The following is a 26,771-nucleotide window of genomic DNA, read 5'->3' on the forward strand; positions in this document are numbered from 1 at the left end:
CAAGTTCACCGACATGCTGTCGCGTTCGGAAAATCACCACCACCTCTCAAAAAATTACTAACCAAGTCCGAGAAATCGGCGATTTCCTGTTTGCATTTTTTCAAGATTTTTGAAAGATACAGGCTTACGTTATTTTGTACAGTTGAGTGAGAGAACAAGGATCTAACAACAGTTCAAGAAGCATTTGACATGTACATATCATTTTCCCATGTCTTTTTAACCGTTCTTTATGTTCAATAAAACTGTATTTCAACGAAGAATATGTTTCCATAACAGTTTGACAGTATGGTTAGTTATTTTCGACCGGAATATGTTTCCATAATAGTTTGACAAGATAGTTAGTTATTTCTGACCGTAGACCCACATACCATTACCGCATATTAGACCTATCAAAATAGGTTTGAAACATATTTAATAACTTACAAGCATTTAAATGGATCATAACAAACTTAGAAGGCCAGCATAATGGATCACAAAATAAAAAGGTCAAAATAAGTGGGTTATAAATGGGTCCATTATGAACCCATGTACAACCCACTTAAGATAACTCATTTAAAAGGCCTTTACCCTTTTTTTTTTACTTTTCTTTTTACGTTTTTTTCCTTTTTTTCTTACGTACATCAATCGACCCCGCCGGCTGCAGGCCGCCGCCACCCGGTTGCAGATCACCTGCTGCTACCGCTCGCCGATTTTTTGCATGGTCAAATTGGTCTATACAGAGAAGCTGTGCTTCGCCAAAGACAGCCCCAACATGTGCCCGAACCGTAGCCATCACTCTGGGACCTACTCCATTTGACCAACTGCGCAACCCACAAAGCTGTTGTTACTCTGTTCACCGGGGACCCGAGCTTCGTAGCACCGATGAACTTCAACCAGGTGACCCGGGCCAGCGCATGAGGTTGACCACACCGCGATGCTCTCTCATCTTCTCTTTTCGTTCTGACACAAATTAAACTTTCCATGCATTGTTGTTTTGGGTGGCAATAATAAAACATCCTCTTCAGCCGATTTCCGAGGAATGAATAAATTCTTAGTTCACTCTTTCGAAGTGATCTTTGATAATTTTAACGACTAATCTCGCCGATCCCATGAAAGACCCGTGATCCGGGATTAGATTGTTTCATGTTCATATCCACAAGGAGACATGATAAAAAATAAAAAATACAATTTTTTTATATATTCTTGCCCACCTTGCCGGTCTTAGAAGAAAACAAATCAGATAAAATTCAAATAAATGAGAAAATTCAGATTTTTCTTAAATTATAAAAAGTATAAATGTATAAAAACATATAAAATTTGTCCACAATCATTTAGTAATATAATTTTTTCAAAAATTTATAAGAAGTAATTTTTCTTAGATTGGATTAAATATAAAGTGTTTTAATAATATGGGTCGGGTTTGGTTGGGTATGTGTTGGAAATGGGTCGGGTCGGGTATAAGTCAAAGAATTTGCACTACGTATAAATTGGGTCATAAACGGGTTAATGGGTTAATTTAGATCGGACCATCTACGACCCCACTCAAATCCAATCCGACCCACCCGTTTGACAAGCCTACCCCATGTTTTACATAAAGCACTCATTAATTGAAAAATCGTGGGCCCGGAAATAATAACAGATCTGTTAGACTGTCAAACTAACATATCCCTTTCAATAAAGGGTTTAAGCTTTGACATGATTGGCGGACATTAAGATAAAATAGCAAGGCATGGTTGACGTTGACGAGACCCTTTCAGTTTGATCTTTGGACCCCAGTTAGATAAAATACTTTCGCGCATGATAACAGGATAACTTTGTCACGAAGCAGCTGACTCGATCATGAGTTTTGCCGTCAAATTAAGTAGTTCCACGTCTGTACACGTAAGCACAAAATAGAAAGAAGAAATTGTCAAAAAAGCCTTAAAATCTTTCGTACTTTTGACAATTTAGTCCTAAATATTTCACTTTTGCCAATTCAGTCATATTGGCTGGAAATCGCTGATGTGAGCATTAGCCGCGGTATGTGATACCGCCCTCGCTAATGTGAATAATTTTTAATAATATTTTAGTAATTCTATATAAAAAAAATTGAATTTTGTTCCTTTTTTTTTTTCTCTTTCAAGCTATGGAAGCCAACAGACAGGCGAGGGACCGCCACATTCGGCCACGGTGAGAGCGAGGGCCGTGATCCTTTGCCTACGGCCGCAAGGACTTCGCGGCCCCCGTTGACTCTTGCCCAAGGGCCGACAACTCGCGTCGGCCATTGCCCGTGGGCCGCCGATCTTGAACCCAAAAAGAAAATAGATTAAAACCTAAGCAATTTTCGGTCAATACGAATGAATCGGCACTACAAAAAAACAAGGTTTTAGTCACGAAATTGGCGACGAAAATTTTGGCAAAATTCGTCGCTAATTGATTTTGCAACGAAAATTGTGACGAAAAAAAATTCGTGGCTAATACGGCGTCGCAAAATTTAGTGATGAAAAGTTTACAATTCGTCGCCAATTTGCGACGAAATTAGTGACGAAAAAATATCTGTCGCAAATTAGCGACAAAATTTTTCGTCGCAAATTAGCGACGCATTTTGCGACGAAATACGTGCGTGGCAAATTAGCGACGAAAAACGTTTGTCGTTGCTAATTTAGCGACGAATTTTGCGACAAAATATATTCCGTAGCAAATTAGCTACAAAAATTAGCGACGGAAAAAAGTTCATCGCCAATTCCTCATCGCAAAATTTAGCGACGAAAAATTAAAGTTCGTCACTAATTTGCGACGAACTTTGTGACGAATTTTTTCCGTCGCAAATTAGCGATAAACACATTTCGTCGCTAATTTGCGAAGAACGAATTTCGACGATTTGCGACGAAAATTTTTGTTGCTACAAATGTTGTTCGAGGATAAATTTGGCGACGAACTTTGCGACGAAATTTGTTTAGCCATGCATTTTGCGACGACCAAGCATGGGACAAATTTTGCAATGAACTTTTATAATTTGTGATCGTATAATAAAATATTTTTTTTTAATTTTCAATTTTATATACACTTAAAAATAAAATTAATTTCGAGAATTTGTATTTCACATTGATAAAGCAAGATTTAAATATTATAATAATATACAAACAAAATGCATTCATCTACCATTCACTGGATCTAAAGAAACAAAATACCATTCATCTACCATTCACTTAACATAGATTCTTAAGTACTGCAACAATGCTATCTCTAGCAAGCAACACCAGATCTTCTGAAGAAACAACTTCGGGGCCATGACATCATCTTCACTGGAAGAGAGAACTTCATGTGCCTAGTCAATAAATCTGAAGGTGAACATGGAAAGAAAATAAGCAGGGGCATATAAACTGACAGACACAAATAACACAAAACAGAAAAACGAGATATCTTTGAGCCAAATCACCCTTAAAAATTGAAGTTTGACATATCAATGGGCATTGGGACTAACATGAGGGTCTAATAGTAGGATTTATGGACAAAAGGAAAAAAAAAAACACTAGATTATTAACGTTGCATCAGGAAGGGAAGCAAACTTCGAACTAGAGTGATGAATAATCGTATATCTAGTAGTCATATAGACAATAAACGGCTCTTTATTTTGTTTATCCGAGATTATTCCTTGCACCTAGTTTGTCTGAACAATATATAAACTGACATATAGGAAAATGATTAAGAATAAAAAAGGAAGATATAGGAGTTACCAGATTCACAGATCGTGCAACACGCACCAACGATATAGGAGCATTTCCTGTATCATTCTTATAGGTCGAGTTATACCATATGCTCACATTGAAGTTATTGGAATTTGTATTAAGGAAATCATGCCCTGTGAGAGAAAAAAAAATGTTGTTAGAATTGGTGTACATATGGATAAATCAGCAAATGAAGCTAGAAATAAAGGCTATGCCAGAGCTGCAACTATCTCATTAATTTGCCTTTCTGGGTTCCCTTTATGATAGCCCTTGTGTAGCTCATCATTTACTGATGACGAATTGTTTCTCCACAAACGTAAACCTTGGGCACAAGTTACATGTAAATGTACAACAAAAAGATGAACAGTTATCAAAGTGAAGGATTTTGATCCCTTAGTTTTAGAGGGGGAGGAGGAATAGGTATTGTCGGATGACCATGATCTATTGGGAAACTACTGAGTATTAGTTCCAACTAGGGCAACCACCAATCAGTTTGTCGCAAATTAGCAGTAAACCATATCAGACTAGGAGCAAATGAGAACGGAACACCCCGCTCCTTAAATGAGACTACTGCAATTTGATGAAGAGAAGCAGCTACACATAAATGTCACTTCTAGTCTAAATCTCTAAGAATTCTTGGATAATTTGATGCAAAGAACCAATAAATTCAGCCAATACAGATTCTATTCACAGGGAACATCACAATTTATCCAATTTCTCAATACTAAAGTAGCGTAACACCTCAAAATTACCAAGTTAAAAAAAAAAATCGACCAAAAGAACAAGAATCCCCAAAAAACATGAAACTATTACCATGAACTGATGCTGAGCCGAGCTGAAGCGAGCTGAGCGAGAGGGCAAGCTGAAGAGCTTGTTCTAGCTTGTAGAGGAGAAGAATAGAGAGCAAAGGGTTGCGAAGAGCTTGTTCTAGCTGCAAATTGGAATCGATTCCCGCAACGGATATGGACACGCGACAAACAACCGTATAAAAGATGTGAATCAGCTCGAGCAACATGCTCAGACACGCATATGATCTTGGCTAAGAATTCTTTAGTTATAATGATACCTGCTCCCTTGCACACTTTGCAGTCAACCAAGTTTGTTTCCTGCTTCATCTTTCCACTCTTGCAGAAAACACATTTTGTGCCACCTGCACATATCAATGAACATAAATCATTTCAACCCTTTTCCCTCTGCATCTTAAAGCTTATTCGTAGCTTCTTGACATATTCAACCCCTAAAACCTCGGGCTTACATAGGTATAACCAAGCACCAAATAGCAAAAAGAAGATCATTGCTTCCCCTTCCATTCGCCGTAGGTATGTTGGGGCAATCACGGGGCAAGTGCAAAACATGGAATTGAAATTGTTGGCCATAGTGCTTTCAACATCATACGTTAGAGGGGGAAGCCACAAATCAATGAACCAACTATTTCAATCATTCAAAGCAATTCAAGTCCAATTCGATCCCGTCAAGAAGAATTTCCTGACAAACCAAGCACAACAAACAAAGAAAGAGTGTATATTGCCAGCACAGCAATCACAAGGGACAGGATCGCCCTGCATCATCATCATCATCATCAAATCGGTTTCAACGCAATCCATTAGAACCCTAACGCTTTCCAAAAACCAACCACGATATGCCACGCCACATTACCTTGAGACCGCCAGAACGCTCACAGTGGCAAGAACGATCTGCGTGTCCAACGTCCTATCGAGCCTGCCAAACAACAAGAGGGGATGGATGAGCAAGTCGCTGGCCGAGTGGAGCGACTTTCGCGACGAGAGGGTGGCGTGAGGGTGAATGAAGAGCGATAGGGCGACGGGAGAGCGAGTCGAAGGCCACGAGAGGGCGAGGTGAGGGCAAGAGGGTTTTTCGAATGAAGAAACCTAGCAAGAAGTCAGGAAAATGAAAAGTGTGGAAGATTTGGTGGGTGGCTTTTGTTGCTAATTAGCGACATAATTAGCGACGAATTACTTTTCATCGCTAATTAGCGACGAAATTAACAATTCATCGCTAATTAGCGACGAAAACGTATATTCGTCGCAAAATTAGCGACGAAAACGTCTATTTGTCACTAATTTGGCGACGAATAACATCTTTCGTCGCTAAATTAGCGACAAATAAATGGATTCGTCGCTAATTTGAATATTTTCCTTTTTATTTTTGTTCATATTCTATTAGCGACGAATAAATTTTCCGTCACTAAATTAGCGACGAACAACTTTTTCGTCGATAAACTGAATATTTTCTTTTTTTTTCATATTATATTAACGACGAAAGAACGAATTCGTCGCTAATTCAAATTTTTTCTTTTTTATTTTTATTCATATTCAATTAGCGACGAATATATCTTTCGTCGCTAATTTAGCGACGAATAATTTCCTTCATCACTAATTTAGCGACGAACTAGATTTTCCGTCGCTAAATTAGCGACGAACAACTTTTTCGTCGCTAAACTGAATATTTTCTTTTTTTTCATATTATATTAGCGACGAAAAGAACGAATTCGTCGCTAATTCGAATATTTTCTTTTTTATTTTTATTCATATTCAATTAGCGACGAATATGTCTTTCGTCGCTAATTTAGCGACGAATAATTTCCTTCATCGCTAATTTAGCGACGAACTAGATTTTCCGTCGCTAAATTAGTGACGAACAACTTTTTCGTCGCTAAACTGAATATTTTCTTTTTTTTCATATTATATTAGCGACGAAAGAACGAATTCGTCGCTAATTCGAATATTTTCTTTTTTATTTTTATTCATATTCAATTAGCGACGAATATGTCTTTCGTCGCTAATTTAGCGACGAATAATTTCCTTCATCGCTAATTTAGCGACGAACTAGATTTTCCGTCGCTAAATTAGTGACGAACAACTTTTTCGTCGCTAAACTGAATATTTTCTTTTTTTTTTCATATTATATTAGCGACGAAAGAACGAATTCGTCGCTAATTCGAATATTTTCTTTTTTATTTTTATTCATATTCAATTAGCGATGAATATGTCTTTCGTCGCTAATTTAGCGACGAATAATTTCCTTCATCGCTAATTTAGCGACGAACTAGATTTTTCGTCGCTAAATTGAATATTTTCTTTTTTTTCATATTATATTAGCGACGAAAGAACGAATTCGTCACTAATTCGAATATTTTCTTTTTTATTTTTATTTATATTCAATTAGCGACGAATATGTCTTTCGTCGCTAATGTAGCGACGAATAATTTCCTTCATCGCTAATTTAGCGACGAACACGATTTTCCGTCGCTAAATTGGCGACGAATAATTGTTTTGTCGCTAATTTAGTGACGAACACTTTTTTTCGTCGCTAATTTAGCGACGAAATAGTTTATCCGTCGCTATTCTTTTTTATTTTTATTCATATTTTATTAGCTACAAATTTTTCTTTCGTCGCTAATTTAGCGACGAAAAAATGAATTCATCGCTAAATTAAATATTTTCTTTTTTATTTTTATTGATATTCCATTAGCGACGAATAAACTTTCTGTCTCTAAATTAGCGACGAAGTACTTTTTCATCGCTAAATTAAATATTTTCTTTTTCATTTTTTTTCATATTATATTAGCGACAAATCACTCTTTCGTCGGTAATTTAGCGACGAAAAAACTAATTCGTTGCTAATTTGAATATTTTCTTTTTTTTTTTATTCATACTCAATTAGCGACGAATAATTGTTTCGTCGCTAAATTAGCGACGAATAATTGTTTTGTCGCTAATTTAGAGACGAACCCTTTTTTTCGTCACTAATTTAGCGACGAAATAGTTTCGAAATAGTTTATTTGTTGCTATTCTTTTTTACTTTTATTCATATTCTATTATCTACGAATTTTTCTTTCGTTGCTAATTTAGCGATGAACCTTTTTTTTCATCGCTAATTTGAATATTTATTTTTATTTTTATTCATATTCTATTTTCATATATTTTCAATTTCTTAATTTATTGAATTTTTATTTATTCTATTTATTATTAAATATTTTCTTTCTATTCTTATTTTTGAAAAAAAAATAGAATTCAAAGTAATTTGAATTTGGAATTCTAACCTATTGGAAATTTCGTTGCTAAATGAGCAATGAAAAATGGAAACAATTTGAAGCTTCTTAAAATTAGCAACGAATTCTATCCTATAGAATTCAAAAGAATTCGATAAATTAGTGACGGAATAATCTTTGTCGGAAAAAGACCTCATCTTGCCTCAGGAAAAGATCTCATTCACTAACAAATTATTCATGCTCCATCTCACCAAGAACAGAAACAGCAACATCAGCCTCTTGAATGCATCAAAAGTAGATGTCACAATCTAAAGCTTAATAAAATGTATCGCCGCTGATCATCGACATAGAAATAGAAATAAGTACAAGCATTATCTTATTATACAGCAACATAGAAATCGATCAAGATAATTGAAAATAGAGAATGATTTGTAATTAGGATCAATAATGATAATGTAATTGAGAATGATTTGTAATTGGGAGCAAAGTCTAGAAATTGTTTCAACCCACCACGAAAATCATTGGCCAATCCTCGATGTTTGGATAAGTTCTTATTATACATTCAAGCCCTATCTTTTTGCATTGTACACGCATACTAATTAAAGATTTATAAAATATTAAAAATATCATATCTAATGCTTAATACTCTTAATTAAGACCACAAAATTCTAAAAACTAAATTATGTATGTGACAAGACAATTTCTTTGAACTTGAAAAAAATAATCATGTCAAAAACACTTACCCAAGTATTTGCTTGAATTTTTTATAGTAAACGTGGTTAATCTGATGAGAATTGCAAATTTTGTCATTAATTGTATAAATTAATGAAGAAAAGATGTTAGTGGACTTTAGCGACAAAAAAAAATCTGTAATTTAGCGACAAAAATTACTTTCGTCGCAAATTTTGCAACGAATTTTGCGACGAAATGATTTTCGTCGCTAATTTAGCGATGAACTACTTTTTCATCGCTAAATTATAGAAGTTAGTTTACCGACGAATCACTTTTTCGTCACTAAATTAGCGACGAATCACCGTTTCGTCGCTAATTTAGCTACGAAAAAGTTGTTCGTCTCTAATTTCGTCGCAACTTAGCGACGAATTTGTTTTAGTCTCTATTTTTGTCGCCAATTTAGCGACGAATATATTTTCGTCGCTATTTTCGTTGCCAATTAGCTACGAATATAGTTTCGTCACTATTTTCGTCGCTATTTTTGTCACAAATAGCGACGAATTTTGTTTTCGTCACTATTTTCGTCGCAAATTAGTGACGAATTTTTTTCATCGCTAATTTTTCGTGGCTAAATCCTTGTTTTTTTGTAGTGCGGTAAAAGGCGAAAACGTTTAGGATTAAATCGGCAAATTTAAAAGGTTAAGGACTGAATTGGCAAAAATGTGAAAGGTTGAAAACTTTCTTGATAAAATTTTCCCAAGATAAAATACATGAAGAAGACATTGCTGCCAGTATCGATGTAATTCCAGTACTTGAGGTTCGAATTCAAACCGGAGTACTCTCTCTGTTTAATCATATGATTTGACGACCGCATAATCACTATCAACGGATCATCTTAATATGGAAAATTGAACTAAAAGGACTTAGTACGCCTAACATTGTTGCCATGTTCTTGATGACCGAAAAGGATCCATTCGTCAAATCTTATGCCCCCAACTAATCTGGCATCAGATGGATAGTCATTTGTAAAAGATCAAAATCCCTGAGCACCATTCTATGAGTTAAAAGTGCAAGATGAAGCTCAACAGAGGAACCCCAATCTTGTAGCTGAACTAACTTCTAGCTCAACAGAGGAACCACAATCTTGTAGCTGCACTAACTTCAGAAATAGTTGTGATGCTAAAATCGCACCATGTATATGCTGCCGTGCCGCAATAGCCTAAAGACAAGATCACGTACATCATGCCGAGGGGATTCAACGCAGACACTTTGTACAGTAATGCGACGTTTTTGACGGGGCTCCACATCGGTAGCAGAACTCAACTCCGCACCTGTTAAAATTCCAAGAGCAGAAGGAAGACATTGAGTTTGCATGGTTTCAATTTCAGCCATCATCCATTGACAGTTTCCCTTATTGCACAGGAATTGGGGGGAAAAAAGAAGCGGTAGGTGATCATAAGCCAGTGGCTCTTGAAAAACTAGAAAAATATTGGACTCCCCAGTTGAACAGACAACATAGAAATGCCCAAAAAAGACAACCACATGCTGCACATAACGCTACAAGAAAATCATTAACAAGGAAACTCAAAGCCAGCTCTTAGGTGTTAGACACTACAAACAGAAGATAACACCACGGTAAACTAACCAAACAGAGAACCACAGAATCACAGTAGGTGGAGAAATTTGAGGGCAAGGCATAGTAAAAGAATCTGGAAGCAGTAGTTTCAGCAAAATTGGCAATTTTCACAATCCACAAAAGTAAACAAACATGAGAGAGCAACCTTTGGGACTCACAACCACCACCTAAAGCAATTCGACCTTGAACGACATCTAGAGATTTTAGCAACCTTTGCCTTTTCTTCAAGTTTGTCCATACAACATATACAAGTATGAAGAGATCGAAAAGAAGGGTAATTCTTTTGAATTCACTCTACTTTGACAGAAAAACTGCTAATTCAAATGCAGTCAGTGTTCATCTACTGATGACGTCTGGGTATGCGTATATAGCTTAGAGAACTTGATGGTGAATGAAGCAAATGCGATGCATAACATAATGCATACCCATGCGGTATCAGATTAACTTAGCATCATCGTTTACATGGAGTTAACCTGGTAAACTTTCACAAACCCATTAACCTTTGCAGTTTTTTCTTTTTGAAGAACAAACACCTTCTGTTTATCCTGTGTATGTAACTGTGGCTAAGGAGGAACCTCTCTCTCTGTCTCTCTCCCTCTCAAAATGACAAACATAGAAAAGCCAACAAGTCCTATGCTGCAACATGAAATGAGAACTTAAACAAATGCTAGTAAGGTAACTGTCTTCTTATTTAAGTTGCAGGCATATACTATAGCACTGATGAAACATAAGGAAGAGCCAAAAGGAAACCAACCAACCTGCAATTCACAAACGAGCAACCATCACTCTTCTGAACATAGAAACTGCACTTAGGGCACCTCCTCCACTGCTGCTTCTCAGCCAGCTCCATCAACATTATGTCCTCCCTCCCTCTCTCCCCCTCCTTCAACTTCTGAAACTCCCCGCACTCCACCCCTGCATGCCACGGCACTCTACACTGCACACAGAATAATCTCCGGCAATTCGGACACTCCGATTCCCTCATGACCATGCCTCCGTCATTGATCAACAATGCTGAGCAATCCTTAAACGGGCAGTAAAACCTCTCCCCCTCCAAAATCAGAGCTTCGCACAATGCATTGCCCCAACGATCGAACAACTCCGGAGGGAGTATCGACCTACAATACTCCGGCTCCAGAAGGCCGCCACATCCCGAGACAAGGCAATCTATGTGCGTCACATTGTCCTGAAGCTTTGAAGCTACGTATTTAGTAACACAATCATGGCAATACGAGTGACTACAACCCTTAATACAAAACAGGTCGCTGTTTGTCCTCGGCTCGACGCAAATTTCACAGACAAATGTAGGGTCAGGCTCGTCCTCCCTCACTCTCTCCCCCACGTTCAACCCCTGAAACTCCTTACACTCTAACCCTGCATGCCATGGCACTCTACACTGTGCACAGAATAATCTCCAGCAATTCGGACACTCCGAATCCCTCACGACCGCATCTCCGTCATTGATGATCAATGCCGAGCAATCCTTGAATGGGCAATAAAACCTCTCGGCCTCCAAAATCAGAGCCTCGCACAATGCATTTCCCCAACGGTCGAACACCTCAGGAGGGAGTATCGAGCTACAATAATCCGGCTCCAGAACACTGCCACAGCCCGAGACAGGGCAGTCTATGCGCGTCACGTTGTCGTGAAGCTTCAAAGTTACGTATTTAGTGACGCAATCGTTGCAACATGCGTGATCACAACCCGTGACACGAAACAGGTCCTTTTTCGTCCTCGCCGCGGCGCAAATTTCACAGATAAACGAAGGGTTGGGCTTGGAATTCGAGGGCTGACCTGTTTCGGTCACGGACGAGCCACTGTAGGGCTTCTTCTTATCTTTTCGCACATCGTCACCGCCGTCGCAGTCCTCGTTGAGGCTTTCGGACCTGGTTTGGGGGAGAGAAGCGACGACCGCGTCACGGAGGTCTCTGTCCTCGGTGGACTGCTCGACGGAGTTGGCGCGGGACTTGGAGTTGCCCCCGGTGGCGATCGGAGCGAAATGTGACGCCGACACGTCGTGCCGTTCGACGTCGACGCCCTCCTCGACGGCGGCTACTTCTTCCGTCGCCGTTGATTTTCCGTTCGCCCTCCCGCGATGTGTCAGTCCGGTGTGCTCAGGAAGAGAACGGGGCGTCGTGTCGTCTTCTGGGTTCATAAGACTGAGTGAGTTGAATGAACTTAAATTATCATAAATAAAGAAAATTTAATTTAAGTTAAGGAAATTGTCAAACAAGGTTATCACAAGATCTTATTTAAAAGTATTCTGACAATAAGCTGCAGCTTTTTTAAATAATAGATATTATTCTTGGCCAAATAAAAAAATTATGTGGGTATTATTTCCAAATTGCAAAAAATTAAAAAAAAAATCCTTAATAACTCCAAAAAATAGGAACATAATTATCGTAGGATTCTGTAATCGAATAAGTTATAACTATGGAGAAATGTTCTTTAATCTATGCTTCTTCGATTGCAAGAAAGTATGAGGTTTTCATCGCAGTCGATGCAACCGAAGATGCCAGTGATGAAAGCATCTACGCCTTGCATAGGTGTGTAGTTTAACAACTACCTAATTTGCTAGATTCTTCACATCGCATTTCGTCCCTCTGGAGAACGACCCTCGCGACCAAGCGAACGATCCTTCCCAAACCTGAACAAGACACAACCAAATCAACCCTAAATTAGCCACAGAAACGGAGATCTCCCGATCAAGCTCCAAGGCACACAGTGGAATCGCGATCGAGCTCACTGACCGTTGTTTCCGTTCTTAACCCTCCCTGCCAAGACAGATCCAAACAAAACACATCAGCATCGAACGAAACCGAATAAAGAAAGAGAAGAAACTCGCGATCGATCGATCGATCGATCGAACGAAGGGAGACAAGAGATCGTACCCATGATCAAGCGCCGCGCGACGAGGGATTGGAAATGACGAGAGAGAAGACGAGAAGCAGAGGACAGAGAAAGACAGTGACTTAGGGTGTTCCTGAGACGAGCGAGTGAGGAGGGGCGATTTAAATAGCGAGTCGAGCGGCGAGTTAGCTCGGCTCGGGTCACGCGACTCGAGGCGGCTCTCGCTTCTTTTTCCCTTGCTTGGGCAAAACGAAATCCCCCTTGAAAATCGAAAGAAGGATGCAATGCATCTTCGAACCGCTGTTTGAGCCGCTGGTTCCGGATGGGACGACGGACACGCGCCGAGCTTGCGGGATTCGGATAGCATTGTGTGCGCACGCGCTTAGAGTGAGCGTGGGGACAAGCGTGGGGAGACGAGGATGTGGGGAATATTCGCTGCATCCGAGAGGCGGTGGGCTTGGGTAGGAAGAGATTTTTGGAAGGTTCTGCTTGTCTAACAGATTTCTTTTTACTTTTACCTCCCTTGGAAAATAAAAATATATATATATTCCAAAATCTCTAAGAAATTGTGGACAGTTTCTATAAATCTTACATACAAAAAAATTTCTACAGATTTTGATTTGCAATGGACAAAGAATCAAGGGTTTTCAATTATTGTTGGTACTTGTTATTGTTTCACTTTGAAAAACAATACCTTACTATACATTGACTTTTTATCCGTGTGAAATGATAAATGGACAGCATGACAGGTATCGAGTGGCCACGTGAATATTCTCAACGAACTAAACATTGGAGCTATATTAGGTAAAATTTCTTTAAAAATCAATCGAAATCATTTTTCTTTTTATTTTAGCTTTGACTCATGTGATCCTAAAATTGACTTTGTAATGTTTTAGGTTCCTGCACATCTTCATTTATTAGATTTGAATCAACAGGGTATATTTTTTTCTTTGCTAATTCATCATTCTTATTTTGATTTTCGCTTTACTTTATTTGTTTTATGCGTAATCGATATCATCGATCTTAATTTTAGGTCACGTAGAGTCCTTCTAGAGCAATTTATTTTGAGCAAAAGGAATGAGCAGCCATTTAATTGCACATTCGTTATTAGTTACGCAGCCAATGTTTCAAGTGTTGATTCATCTTTTAAATTAGTAGATCTATATGATGACATTAGTATTTTCCTTTCTGTAAGTGATAATATTTTTACGCTTCTAAATATTTCTATTTGAGCATCCAATCTATTTTTTTCTTTTTTTCATATTCAAGAAGATTGATTGCGTGGGCCGCCTTATGATTTTATCTCTCAAATTCAGCTCGCAATAAAAAAAATATATAAAAGTAAAGAAAATAAATATGGGGTCAAAATGCTGAAATGAGACGATGATGTCTTCCCGTTTCCACAAAACAATTGTGCGGCTGACCATTGACCGTCCCATCACCATTTTGCGGGAATGATCAGCCTAGCGGCTTTCTTTTATTTGTAAGTAATATATTAAGCATTTGAAGTTGAAATTACGTGAAAAGTGGACATGCGTTTATGAAAATGTAAGGGTTCGAATTATTAAGAGAAAAGGAATCTAAATGGATGCAAGATAAAAAGATTTAAATTTAGAATGCGTAGAAAATATGGATACAATGCAATTCGTGATGAGATCAATATTTTGCATGACTCTCGATATTTTTCATTTTTTTTTATTACCCGCACTCTTATATTGATATCACCCGCACTCTTATATTGATATCGATCCGTGATGCGTGATGGGATGAATTTTGAATGACAATAGGAATTTTGACACGTAATGATCACCAACCAATGATAACCCTCGGGATAAATGAAGCTCACCACCAAGATCTAAAAAAAAAACATTATTAGCCAAAAATAAATGACTTCTTGTTAAATCGTCAACTAAGAATAAAGGGCTTCAAGATAAATGAAGCTCACCACCTAAGGATAAAGACTAAGAGCACACATGATAATCATTTTATTTCTGGAATCAATTTCTAACTAAAAATAGATTATTCCATTTCTAGTTTATGGATGAGTTTTTAAACAAAAAAAACCTTTGACAACAACATCAAATTTATGTTCCTCGAACAGAAATTCATTGTAAAAACAGATTTGAAATAGAAACAGAGAAATAGAATGGTTATCATGCGTGCCCTAAGCCATCCGCCAAGAATAAAGGACTTCGTGATATTAGAAGTTCACCAGCAAATCGTAATAGAAACCCAATAAAGGACTTTCTGGTTCCCTACCAAAGTTATTTGGACAGAGAACCGAAATAAAAATTCATCCACTTGAGGAAAATCTCGCATGCATTTAAATTCAAGCCTTGTATCTTGTACATTATTAAGACCCTTGACACTGACTTCAGAATAAATATTCACAAAAACTAGGAGTAAATGCATTTGACTAAGACCATGCATGAATCTAATATTGGACACCCCAAATTCGTCCGCTACCATTGGAAGATGAATAGCCACCTTAGAAAATCCACAAACAACCATGGAAACGGATCAGAACTACTTCCGGCTGCTAGGTAGTTAATTAGGAGTCTAAACATCTTGGGAGCCGATTGGCAAAGATGAAATCGACAACTAGTCTAGCAAGCTGAATCAACAGCTTTAGACATGGACCCATTGATTCAACGAAATTAGCACTTGCTTGCAAGAGTAAGGATTGGTCTAGAACATGAGTTGAGCTTGATAATTGTCCCATGGAGCAAGATGCTCCTGCAACAGGATGTATATACCGTCGTACTGCAACAGCATAAAGAAGAGATCGTGCACATCGTGCCGAGTGGATTCAACCCCGACATTTAGTACAATAATGCGATTCTTTTGCCTGGGCTCCACATCGGTAGCAAAATTCAACTCTGCACCTGTTACGATTCCAAGAACAGAAGGAAGACATTGAGTTTGCATTGTTTCAGTTTCGGCGCCTCATACATCGACAGTTTCCTTGTTCACCAGGATTGAAACAAGAAAACTGGTAGGTGATCACAAGTCAATGGCTCTTGAAAACTCGCAAAATATTGCACTCCCCAATTGAATAGACAACAGAGCAATGCCAAAAAAGATAACCCAATATTTCTTTTTTTGGTCAAAGATAACCTAATATGATATGCACATTACAAGGGGCAAATAAAGCTACGCGAAAATCATTGACAAGGAAACTCAAAGCCAGCACCTAGACACTACAAACAGAGGATAACACCATTGTAAATTTACCATACAGAGAACCACAGAATCACAGTAAGCGCAGAAATTTAAGTGCAAGCATAGTAAAGGAATCTGGAAGCACTAGTTTTAGCAACATAGGCAATTTTCCCAATCAACAAGAGTAAAAAAACGTAAGAGAGATTGCAAAGTAGACAGCAGACATCTATAAACAATAAGCCACTAACTTGATTGGGACTCACCACCACCACCTAAAGCAATGCGGCCTTGAATGAAGTCTTGAGATTAGCAACCTTTGCCCTTTTTCAAGTGTGTCCATTAAACAAATACAAGTTTGAACAGATCGAAAAGAGGGGTAATTCTTGTGAATTACCTTTCATGGAAAGACTGCTAATTCAAATGCAATCAGTGTTCATCAACTGATGACATATGTGGTATGCATATGGCTTGAAGAATTTTGATGGTGAATGGAGCAAATGTGACACATAACATAATGCAAATCCATATGGTATCAGATAAACTTATTATCGTTGTTCCCTTGGAGCAAACCTAGTATATTTCACCAATCCATTAACCATCATTAATGTTATTATCTTCTTCTTCTTCTTCTTCTTTTTTTTTTTTTTGAAAGAGAGTTTCATTTAACCTGTCTACATAACTGGGGCAAAGGAGGAATCTCTCTCTCTCAAAGTGACAAACATAGAAAAGCCAAGAAGTCCTATGGTGTAGCATAAACTGAGAATTTACACAAATGCTAACCATCTCCTTATTTAAGTTCCAAGCACATACTATGAATTAACCGAGAATCAAGGAAATGAGATTCATAAAATCTGTACGGTTGTTAGCCACAATTACTAAAGATTTTATCAAAAAGAAAAAGAGAAATTCAGGTAAGCAGTTAACTACTTGAAGATGTGCATGGCTAATGTATTTGAAATATCAAGTTTATATTAGCAGCAGTCATCCATCACACTTCCTAGCAGAGTCAAAAGTGTAATTCATCGTTGCAAAGATCCTCCAAGGAACGTCGTCTCCTCATCAAAAGTTTCTTTCAGTAGGAAATCAAAAGGTGCAGAGGGGAAAACCAAATGGAGTGAGAAAAAACATTATAGCAATGAGTGACCATGGCAAATCTAACCACGTTGATCAAACATAACAAAGATGGATTTGCACAGGCATGCCAAAACGGTGAAGGATAAGTACACCAAGCCACACAAACCCAAAAAAAATAAAAAAGAGTAGGGCACATGGGAAAAGCCGAAGAACAAGTAAACAACAATTATTCATCAATTGGCCACAGACAGTGAGTTCACAAGACACTGTTAACTGCATTGGGTATGTGAAATCTCAGACTCTTAAGTTTAGCGAGCCCCACGTGAAACGCGCCACAGGCATAAGTAAGCATCAAGATAAACTGGGTCAAAGGGTCTAACATGTGGCAAATTCATACAACTTTTCCAGATTTTACATGAACTGCTTGGTTAGGGGGATATGTTTTAATTACGGAAATATAAGAGCCAAAAGCAAACCAACCTACCTGCACTTCACAAAAGCGCAACCAGAAATTTTCTGAACAAAGAACCTGCACTTAGGGCACCTCCTCCAATGTTTCTTCTCAGCCAGCTTCATCAACATTATGTCCTCCCTCCCTCTCTCCCCCTCCTTCATTTCCTGAAACTCCTGACACTCCACCCCTGCATGCCATGGCACTCTACACTCTGCACAAAATAATCTCCGGCAATTCGGACACTCTGATTCCCTCACGACCACGCCTCCATCATTGATCAACAATGCTGAGCAATCCTTAAACGGGCAGTAAAACCTCTCCCCCTCCAAAATCAGAGCTTCGCACAATGCATTGCCCCAACGATCGAACAACTCCGGAGAGAGTATCGACCTACAATACTCCGGCTCCAGAAGGCCGCCACATCCCGAGACAGGGCAATCTATGTGCGTCACATTGTCCTGAAGCTTTGAAGCTACGTATTTAGTAACACAATCAACGCAATACGTGTGATTACAACCCTTAATATGAAACAGGTCGCTGTTTGTCCTTGGCTCGATGCAAATTTCACAGATAATTGAAGCATCTGGCTTGGAATTTAACGGCTGATCTATTTCGGTGACCAATGACCCACTGTACGGCTTCTTCTTGCGCTTTGGCTTTTGCGAGGACAATGATGGAGCCAGCCGAATCATTATGTCCTCCCTCCCTTTCTCAGAATTCAACGGCTGATCTGTTTCGGTGGCCAATGACACACTGTAGGGCTTCGTCTTGCACTTTGGCTTTCGCAAGGACGAAGATGGAGCCAGCTGAATCATTATGTCCTCTCTCCCTTTCTCTCCCTCATTCAACCCCTGAAACTCCTGACACTCTAACCCCGCATGCCATGGCACTCTACACTGCGCACAGAACAATCTCCGGCAATTCGGACACTCCGATTCCCTCACGACCGCCGCGCCTCCATCTTTGATCAACAATGCCGAGCAATCCTTAAACGGGCAGTAAAATTTCTCCGCCTCCAAAATCAGAGCCTCGCACAATGCATTTCCCCAACGATCGAACACCTCAGGAGGGAGTATCAAGCTACAATAACCCGGCTCCAGAACACTGCCACAGCCCGAGACAGGGCAGTCTATGCGCGTCACGTTGTCGTGAAGCTTCAAAGTTACGTATTTAGTGACGCAATCGTTGCAACATGCGTGACTACAACCCGTAATACGAAACAGGTGCTTATTCGTCCTCGCCGCGGCGCAAATTTCACAGATAAACGAAGGGTTGGGCTTGGAATTCGAGGGCTGACCTGTTTCGGTCACCGATGAGCTCCTGTAGGGCTTCCTCTTACGCTTTCGGGAAGACGAAGACCGGGTTTCGATGGGAACCGGGTCCCGGACTCGCACAGCGCCGTCGCCGTCCTCGTTGAGGGGTTGTGACCTGGTTTCGAGAAGAGAAGCGATGATCGCTTCATAGAGGTCTCTGTCCTCGACGTACTGCTCTACGGACATGGCGTTGGACTTGGTGTTGGCCCCAGTGGCGGTCGGAGCGAAGCGCGACGCCAATACGTCGTACCGGTCGACGGTGTGTCAGTCCAGGAAGCACAAAACGGGAAAAGGAGTATCGTTTCGCTTTCTGGGTTCACAAGACTGGAGTGAGTGGGAATGAACTTAAGTAGTTTTAAATGCGGAAAATTTAACTTAAATCAGGTATTTGATTTTTTTTTTTTTTTGGGGTCCAAATCAGGTATTTGATTGTTATGATGGCAACTTTTCAAAATGTTGAAATAACTTTTCGTTAAACTTTTGGCTGAGACTTAAAAATAAAATAAAAAAAAACAACTTCCATTGTTTGGCATGAAATTAATTATCCTAAAACAAAAATTTGGATAACGAAAATAATTTTCATCATTTAGCAAGAAATTAATTATCCTAAGAAACTCACCAAAAATTTCAAACTTTTAATGACATTTTATTTTTTGACCAAAATTTTTTTTTTCTTTCTCCTCGAGGTGCCAACTCGACAAATCCAATAAGGCTCAAACTCGCTAGCGGCAAGGCTAGTGATCATGAGCCTCACCAGCACCGAGCTCGAGGCTGGCGAGACTCAAGCTCCCTAGTCACTGGCGAGGTCAGCTCGCCCAAGATCGACGAGAAAAAGAAAAGATAAAAAAAGGAGAATTTAAAAATTTGGAATTGTTTTTAAATTACTGAAACGGAAAAGGAATGTAAAGAAGTTGATGGAGAAAAATGAAAAAAAAAATGTTTTCTTCTTTTGAAAAAAAAAAAGAAAAACATTTTCCCAGCTTAATTTAAATACCCAATAGTATCTTGCCATGTCATCTAATATGTCAAATTCAATAAATCGCCTTAGTATGCCTAACGGAGTTGCCGTGTTCGACGACCACCGAAAGGATCCATCCGTCAACCTTATGCCCTAACTGATCTGAATCAGATGGATAGTCATCTGGCTAAAAGATCAAAATCTCCAGGCACGTTCTACAAGTTACAAAATGCAGGACAAAGCTCAACAAAGGAACCAAAATCTAGCAGCTAAATGCTTCAGATATAGTCTCGTATTAAATCGCATCCCATGATGTATGTACCGTCGAGCCGCAATAGAGCCTAAAGAAGAGATTATGTACATCCTGCCGAGAGGATTCAATGCCGCCTTATTCTTCTACAGCAGTCATGGCCCATGGCCTTGGCTCCACATTGGTAGCAGAATAAGTATCCGCACCTGTTACATTTCCAACAACAGAAGGAAGACATTTGAGTTTGCATGGCTTCAGTTTCAGCCATCATACATTTGACAGTTCTCCCTTGTTCACAGGTATTGAAAGGAAGTAAAAAAAAAAAAAAGTAGATGATCACAAGTCAACGGCTCTTGAAAACTTGAAATATATTGCAGTTCCCAATTGAACAGACGACAGAAAAATTGCCCAAAAAAGATGACCAAATATGATGCACGCATTGGGCAAATATATAGCTACAAGAAAATCATTGATGAGGAAACTCGAAGCCAGCACTTTGGTGTTAGACACTACAAACAGAAGATAACACTGCGGTAAACTTACCATACAAAGAACCACGTAATCACAGTTGGCGGAGAAATTGAAGTGTAAGCATGGTAAAAGAATCTGGAAACAGTAGTTTCAGCAACATTGGCAATTTTCACAAGCAACAAGAGTAAACAAACATGAGAGAGCTTGCAAAGTAAACGGCCAACATCTATAAACAATAAGCTAATAACTCGATCAAGACTCCCCACCACCACCTAAAGCAATTCGACCTCAAACAACGTCTAGATATAGCAACCTTTGCCCTCTCTTAAAGTGTGTCCATATATATATAGTATACGAGTTTGAAGAAATAGAAAAGAAGGGTAATTCTTGTGAATTAACTCTACTTTCACAGGGAGACTCAAATGCAATCAGAGTTCATCTACTGATGCATCTGCGGAATGCATAGGGCTTAGAGAATTTGATGGTGAATTAAGCAAGTGTGTGTGACGCATAGCGTAATGCATATCCATGCGGTATCGGAGATTAACTGCTGTCGCACGAACTGAGAAGTTAATCAAATGCTAGTAAAAGGTAACTGTCTTCTTAAATAAGTTCCAGGCATACACTGTACCACTCATGAAGAAACCGAGAATCAAGGAGATAAAAATCGTAAGATCTGTATCTTTGATTAGCCACCATCACTCAACTTTTTATCAGAGAAGAAACAGAAAAAAAACCATGTAAGCAGTTAACTAGTTGAGCATGGGCATGGCTAATTTACATGAATCATCAAGTTAATAAAAGTTGCAATCATCCATCATTTCCTAACAGAGTCAAAAGTGTAATCCCTCGCTGCAAAGATCCTCCGAGGAACCTCATCTCCTCATAAAAAAGCTAGCTTTTTTCGTAAGGAAATCAACAGATGCAGAGGGGAAAAGCCATTGGAGTGAGAGAAAAACATCAGAGCAATGAGTGATCAACCATAACTAAGACGGATTTGCAAGGGCATGCCAAAAACCAAATGAAGGACAAGTAAACAACAATTATTCATCAAGAGGCCACAGGTACAAGTAAGCTTCAAGATAAAACTGGATCGAAGGGTCTAAACATGCGGCAAATTCATACGAATTTTCCAGATTTCACATGAACCGTTTGATTAGGGAAAATATTACGAAGAGCCAGAAGGAAACCCACCTGCATCTCACCGTCGAGCAACCAGAAATCTTATGAACATAGAAACTGCAGTTCGGGCACCTCCTCCATTGCTGCTTCTCAGCCAGCTTCATCAACATTATGTCCTCCCTATCTCTCTCCCCCTCCTTCAACTTCTGAAACTCCCCGCACTCCACCTCCGCGTGCCACGGCACTCTGCACTGCGCACAGAACAATCTCCGGCAATTCGGACACTCCGATGCCCTCACGATCGCCCCTCCGTCTTTGATCAACAATGCCGAGCAATCCTTGAACGGGCAGTAAAACTTCTCCGCCTCCATAATCAGAGCCTCGCAGAGCGCGCTGCCCCAACGATCGAACACCTCCGGAGGGAGTATCGAGCTGCAATACCCCGGCTCCAGAACGCCGCCGCAGCCCGAGACAGGGCAGCCTATGCGCGTCACGTTGTCTTGAAGCTTCGAAGCTACGTATTTAGCCACGCAATCGTTGCAATACGCGTGACTACAGCCCTTGATTCGAAACAGGTCGCTTTTCGCCAATGGCTCGACGCAGATTTCACAGATGAACGAAGGAACGGGCTTGGAATTCGACGTCTGACCTGCTTCGGTGACCGAGGAGCAACTGTACGTCTTCTTTCGCTTCCGCGAAGACGATGACCGAGTTCCGGCGGGAAACGAGTCCAGGACTCGCACGTCGTCGTCCTTGTCGAGGCTTTGGGACCCGGTTTGTAGAAGAGAAGCCGCGATCGCTTCGTGGAGGTCTCTGTCCTCGGTGTATTGCTCGACGGAGATGGCGTTGGACTTGGTGCTGCCCCCGGCGGCGATCGAAGCGAGGCGCGGCCCCGACGCTTCGTACCTGTCGACGTCGACGATCTCGACGGAGATGGCGTTGGGCCTGGCGGTGGGCCCTCTGGCGGTCGGAGTGAGGCGCGACACAAACACGTCGTGCCGGTCGACGCCGCCCCCCTCGACGGAAACTTCTTCCGTCGACGCCGACACGTCGCGCCGGTCGACGTCTCCACCCTCGACGGCGACTTCTTCCGTCGCCATTGGTTTTTCGTTCCGAGCTCGAGATGTGTCAAGTCGCGGAAGCCCCAAAACGCAATGATACGATGTTCGATTTTAAATTAATGTTTCTCCATGAAATTCCTCCCATTCTTTGAGGAATTTTTTAATGAGCAGTATATTAAGTATTTGAGGTTGAAAATTGCGTAAAAAGTCGGCATGTATTTAAGAATAAACAAGTGCTAAGCATTTGAATTATTTTGATAAAAATGACCTAAGTCGTTGCAAGATAAGGATGTTTGTTCCGACAAAAAAAAAAAGAAAAAGATAAGGACGTTCGTATTCCGAAAGCGAATAGGCATAGAAACTTTGCGTTCCATGATGGGAATTAGATCTAGACATTTCTTGATTCTATGTATTTTCACGCTTTTTCTTGATTCGTCGCACTTTTACTTTGATATCGATTCACATCCGCTAATTTAGTTTCCTTATGTAAGATCTAAAGAAAATATTAATGCCACAAAATGGGTGCGGAATTTAGAAACCGGTTTTTCTCTTAAGTTGTTTGAAATCTTTTTTTTGTTTTATTTCCTCATTCTATTCGAATATTGCGCTACATCGTGACCAAATAACAGATATCTTAAGACAGCAAAACCTAGATTAAAATAGAAAGATTATATGCTTAAGGACTTTTAATGAAAAAATAACAAAGTTTCAATCTATTCTCAAATCTGACTCGTGGTCCAGTTGGTATGTGGCATTTCCTGCGTCGATAAAAAAAAGCCACATCACAAAGTAATGGAGCAATAGGAACAGACCGACGTGGCATTTTGACATGGATAATAAATCTACCTCAATAAAAATTGTTGAAATTCTCCAAAATTGAACCGTTAGAACGGCTAATCGAGAGATTTTTGGATCGAGGGATCAGATTTCGGATGAGAGTAAAAATTGATGATTTTTATCTTAGACAAAATGAAAAGTTCTTGGTAGATTTGGTACTGGACTTAAGATGTAGGGCTTTTTCTTAGCCAAAAAAAAAGTTTGGGGGTAGATTTGGGACTAAATCTAAAATTTGGGATTTTTTCTGATTTGAGACTTGACCTAAAATTGACGGTTTTTTTACGGAATTAGGCCAACATTGTTGCCATGTTCTTGATGACTACAAGAGGATGCACTCGTCATCCTTATGCCCCAACTAATCTGCATCAGAGAAATAGTCATCCGGCTAAAAGATCAAAATCTCCAAGCACGTTGTATAAGTTAAAAGTGCAAAGATTCAGCTCAACAAAGGAACCAAAATCTAGTAGCTAACTACTCCAGAAATTGTTTCGCGTTCAATCGATTTGCAGGATGAAAATACCGCCTTTGCTGCAATGGCCTAAAGAAGAGATTATGTACATCCTGCCGAGAGGGCTCGATGCCGGCTCTTTGTACAGTAATGTCGCTCTTTCGCTCGGGCTCCACATCAGTAGTAGGAGAAGTATTTTCCGCACCTGTTACAATTCCGAGAACAGAACGAAGACATTTGAGTTTGCATGGTTTCATTTTCAGCCATCATGCATGGACAGTTTCCCTTATTGACAGAGAGTATTGATCACCAAATATGATGCACACACGCTTCAAGGGGCAAATAAAGCTACGAGAAAATCATTGACAAGGAAACTGAAAGCCAGCTCTTAGGTGTTAGACACAACAAACAGAAGATAACAACCACGGTAAAATTTACCATACAGAGAACCACAGAATCACAGTAGGCTGAGAAATTTATATGTAAGCATAGTAAAAGGATCTGGAAGCAGCAGTTTCAGCAACATTGGCAATTTTCACAATCGACATTAACAAAGATGGATTTGTCACAGGCATGCCCTCATCTCCTCACCAAAAAGCTAGCTTCTTTCATTAGGAAATCAACAGATGCAGAGGTGAAAAGCAAATTGGAGTGAGAACAGAACATGAGGGCAATTAATGACCATGGCAAATCAAACCATCGTTGATCAAACATTAACAAAGATGGATTTGTCACAGGCATGCCAAAACCAATTAAGGACAAGTAGAACACACCAAGCCACACAAGCCACAAATTGAATCTAGGAAAAGCCAAAGAACAAGTAAACAACGATCATTCACCAAGTGGCCACAGACAGTGTGTTCACAAGACAATGTTATGCATCAGGTATGTGAAATCTCGGGCTCTTCAGTTCGGCGAGCCGCGGGTATAAGTAAGCCTCAAGAAAAACTAGGTCAAAGGGTCTAACGTGTGGCAAATCATACGACTTTTCCAGATTTCACATGAACTGTTTTTGGTCAGGGGAATATATCTAATTTAAGGATATACAAGGAAGAGCCAAAAGCAAACCGACCTGCACATCACAGCCCCGCAACCAGCAATCTTCTCAACGTAGAAACTGCAATTAGGGCACCTCCTCCAGCGCTTGTTCTGAGCCAGCTTCATCAACATTATGTCCTCCCTCTCTCTCTCCCCCTCCTTTAACCCCTGAAACTCCTGACAATCCACGTCCGCGTGCCATGGCACTCTACACTGCGCACAGAACAACCGCCGGCAATTCGGACACTCCGATTCCCTCACGACCGCCTCGCCTCCATCTTTGATCAACAATGCCGAGCAATCCTTAAACGGGCAGTAAAATTTCTCCGCCTCCAAAATCAGGGCCTCGCACAATGCATTGCCCCAACGGTCGAACACCTCCGGAGGGAGTATGGACCTGCAACAACCCGGCTCCAGGACACCGCCACAGCCCGAGACAGGGCAGCCTATGCGCGTCACGTTGTCGTGAAGCTTTGAAGCTATGTATCTAGTAACGCAATCCTTGCAATACGCATGACTACAACCCTTAATACGAAACAGGTCGCTGTTGGTCCTCGTCTCGACGCAAATTTCACAGATAAATGAAGGATCGGGCTTGGAATTCGACGCCTCACCAGGTTCGGTGACCGAGGAGCCACTATATGGCTTCTTTCGCTTTCGCGAAGACGATGACCGAGTTCCGGCGGGAACCGAGTCCAGGACTCGCACGTCGTCGTCCTTGTTGAGGCTTTGGCACCCGGTTTGGAGAAGAGAAGCGACGATCGCTTCATGGAGGTCTCTGTCCTCCATGTACTCCTCGACGGAGATGGCGTTGGACTTGGTGTTGCCCCCGGCGGCGACCGGAGCGAAGCACGGTGCCGGCACGTCGTACCTGTCGACGTCGACGATGTCGACGGAGATGGCGTTGGGCGTGGCGTTGGGCACGGTCGAGCTCGGAGAGAGGCGCGACGCCGACACGTCGTGCCATTCGACGTCGCCGCCCACGACGGAGACTTCTTCCTCCGACGCCGACACGTCGCGCCGGTCGACGTCTCCACCCTCGACGGCGACTTCTTCCGTCGCCATTGGTTTTTCGTTCCGAGCTCGAGACGTGTCAAGTCGCGGAAGCCCCAAAACGCAAGAGGGAGCGTCGTTTCGTTTTCTGGGGTTTGGGGTTTTGCCCGCAAACAAACCGACAGAAGAGACTGAGTGATTTGAATGAACTTAAAATTACTTTAAAGGAGGAGAATTTAATTCAAATCAGGAAGTAATCCCATTATGGGATCTGATTGATAGATAGGATGTCCGATTTTAAATTATCTGTTTTGCCATGAAACGGTTTATTTATCTTCTTTCGAAATCTTCCATTAAGCGATTGAGATGTTTTCTTTAATACGCGTCATATTAGACATTTGAAATTGAAAATCGCGTGATAAGTCGGCATATATTTCAAAATAAATACATGCTAAGCATTTGGATTATCTCAATAGAAATATAATTTTAAGTCGTTGGAAGATAAGGAGATTTGAATTCCGAACAAGTAAACAAAATACGGAAACAACACGGTCCATGATGGAAATTAAAATTCTTCTTGATTCTGTGTGAAATATTTTCACGCTTTTCGTGGATATCTCACCCTCTTATGTCAATATTAAATTATCAATTCGCTTCCACTGATTCAGTTTCCTTCTATAAGATCTAAAGGAAATATAACCGCACGAACACGCTTATCCTCCATTTTAATAGCA

General features: G+C 40.3%; 2 protein-coding genes and 1 long non-coding RNA gene across 5 annotated transcripts; all 3 read right to left on the reverse strand.

Annotated features, from left to right (window-relative positions):
- Positions 1–9,593: 9,593 nt before the first annotated feature.
- Positions 9,594–26,177, reverse strand: LOC115746698. 2 transcript variants are annotated; one of them, XM_048277235.1, is made up of 4 exons: positions 26,162–26,177; positions 22,074–22,813; positions 17,577–18,607; positions 9,594–9,701 (listed from the first exon to the last, which is right to left on the reverse strand). In XM_048277235.1, the coding sequence occupies exons 2-4, from the start codon at positions 22,758–22,760 to the stop codon at positions 9,626–9,628; spliced, it is 1,794 nt and encodes a 597-aa protein (XP_048133192.1). In that variant the 5' UTR covers positions 22,761–22,813; positions 26,162–26,177; the 3' UTR covers positions 9,594–9,625. The 2 variants fall into 2 exon arrangements, with proteins under 2 accessions (XP_048133192.1, XP_048133191.1); XM_048277234.1 differs by lacking the exon at positions 9,594–9,701 and adding an exon at positions 15,158–15,741.
- On the reverse strand, positions 12,592–13,133 carry LOC115746700. The gene is made up of 3 exons (XR_004016073.2): positions 12,898–13,133; positions 12,757–12,780; positions 12,592–12,653 (listed from the first exon to the last, which is right to left on the reverse strand). It is a non-coding gene; the product is annotated as an uncharacterized LOC115746700 (long non-coding RNA).
- Positions 24,086–26,192, reverse strand: LOC125314590 (E3 ubiquitin-protein ligase RSL1-like). Of its 2 annotated transcripts, none has more exons than XM_048277236.1 (2): positions 25,079–26,192; positions 24,086–24,211 (listed from the first exon to the last, which is right to left on the reverse strand). In XM_048277236.1, exons 1-2 carry the CDS (start codon positions 26,107–26,109, stop codon positions 24,184–24,186), a joined length of 1,059 nt encoding a protein of 352 aa, XP_048133193.1. In that variant the 5' UTR covers positions 26,110–26,192; the 3' UTR covers positions 24,086–24,183. The 2 variants fall into 2 exon arrangements, with proteins under 2 accessions (XP_048133193.1, XP_048133194.1); XM_048277237.1 differs by lacking the exon at positions 24,086–24,211 and adding an exon at positions 24,443–24,507.
- Between the last annotated feature and the right edge of the window lie 579 nt (positions 26,193–26,771).

This window comes from Rhodamnia argentea, chromosome 4 (genome assembly GCF_020921035.1).
Source record: "Rhodamnia argentea isolate NSW1041297 chromosome 4, ASM2092103v1, whole genome shotgun sequence".
NCBI classification, from domain to species: Eukaryota; Viridiplantae; Streptophyta; class Magnoliopsida; order Myrtales; family Myrtaceae; genus Rhodamnia; species Rhodamnia argentea.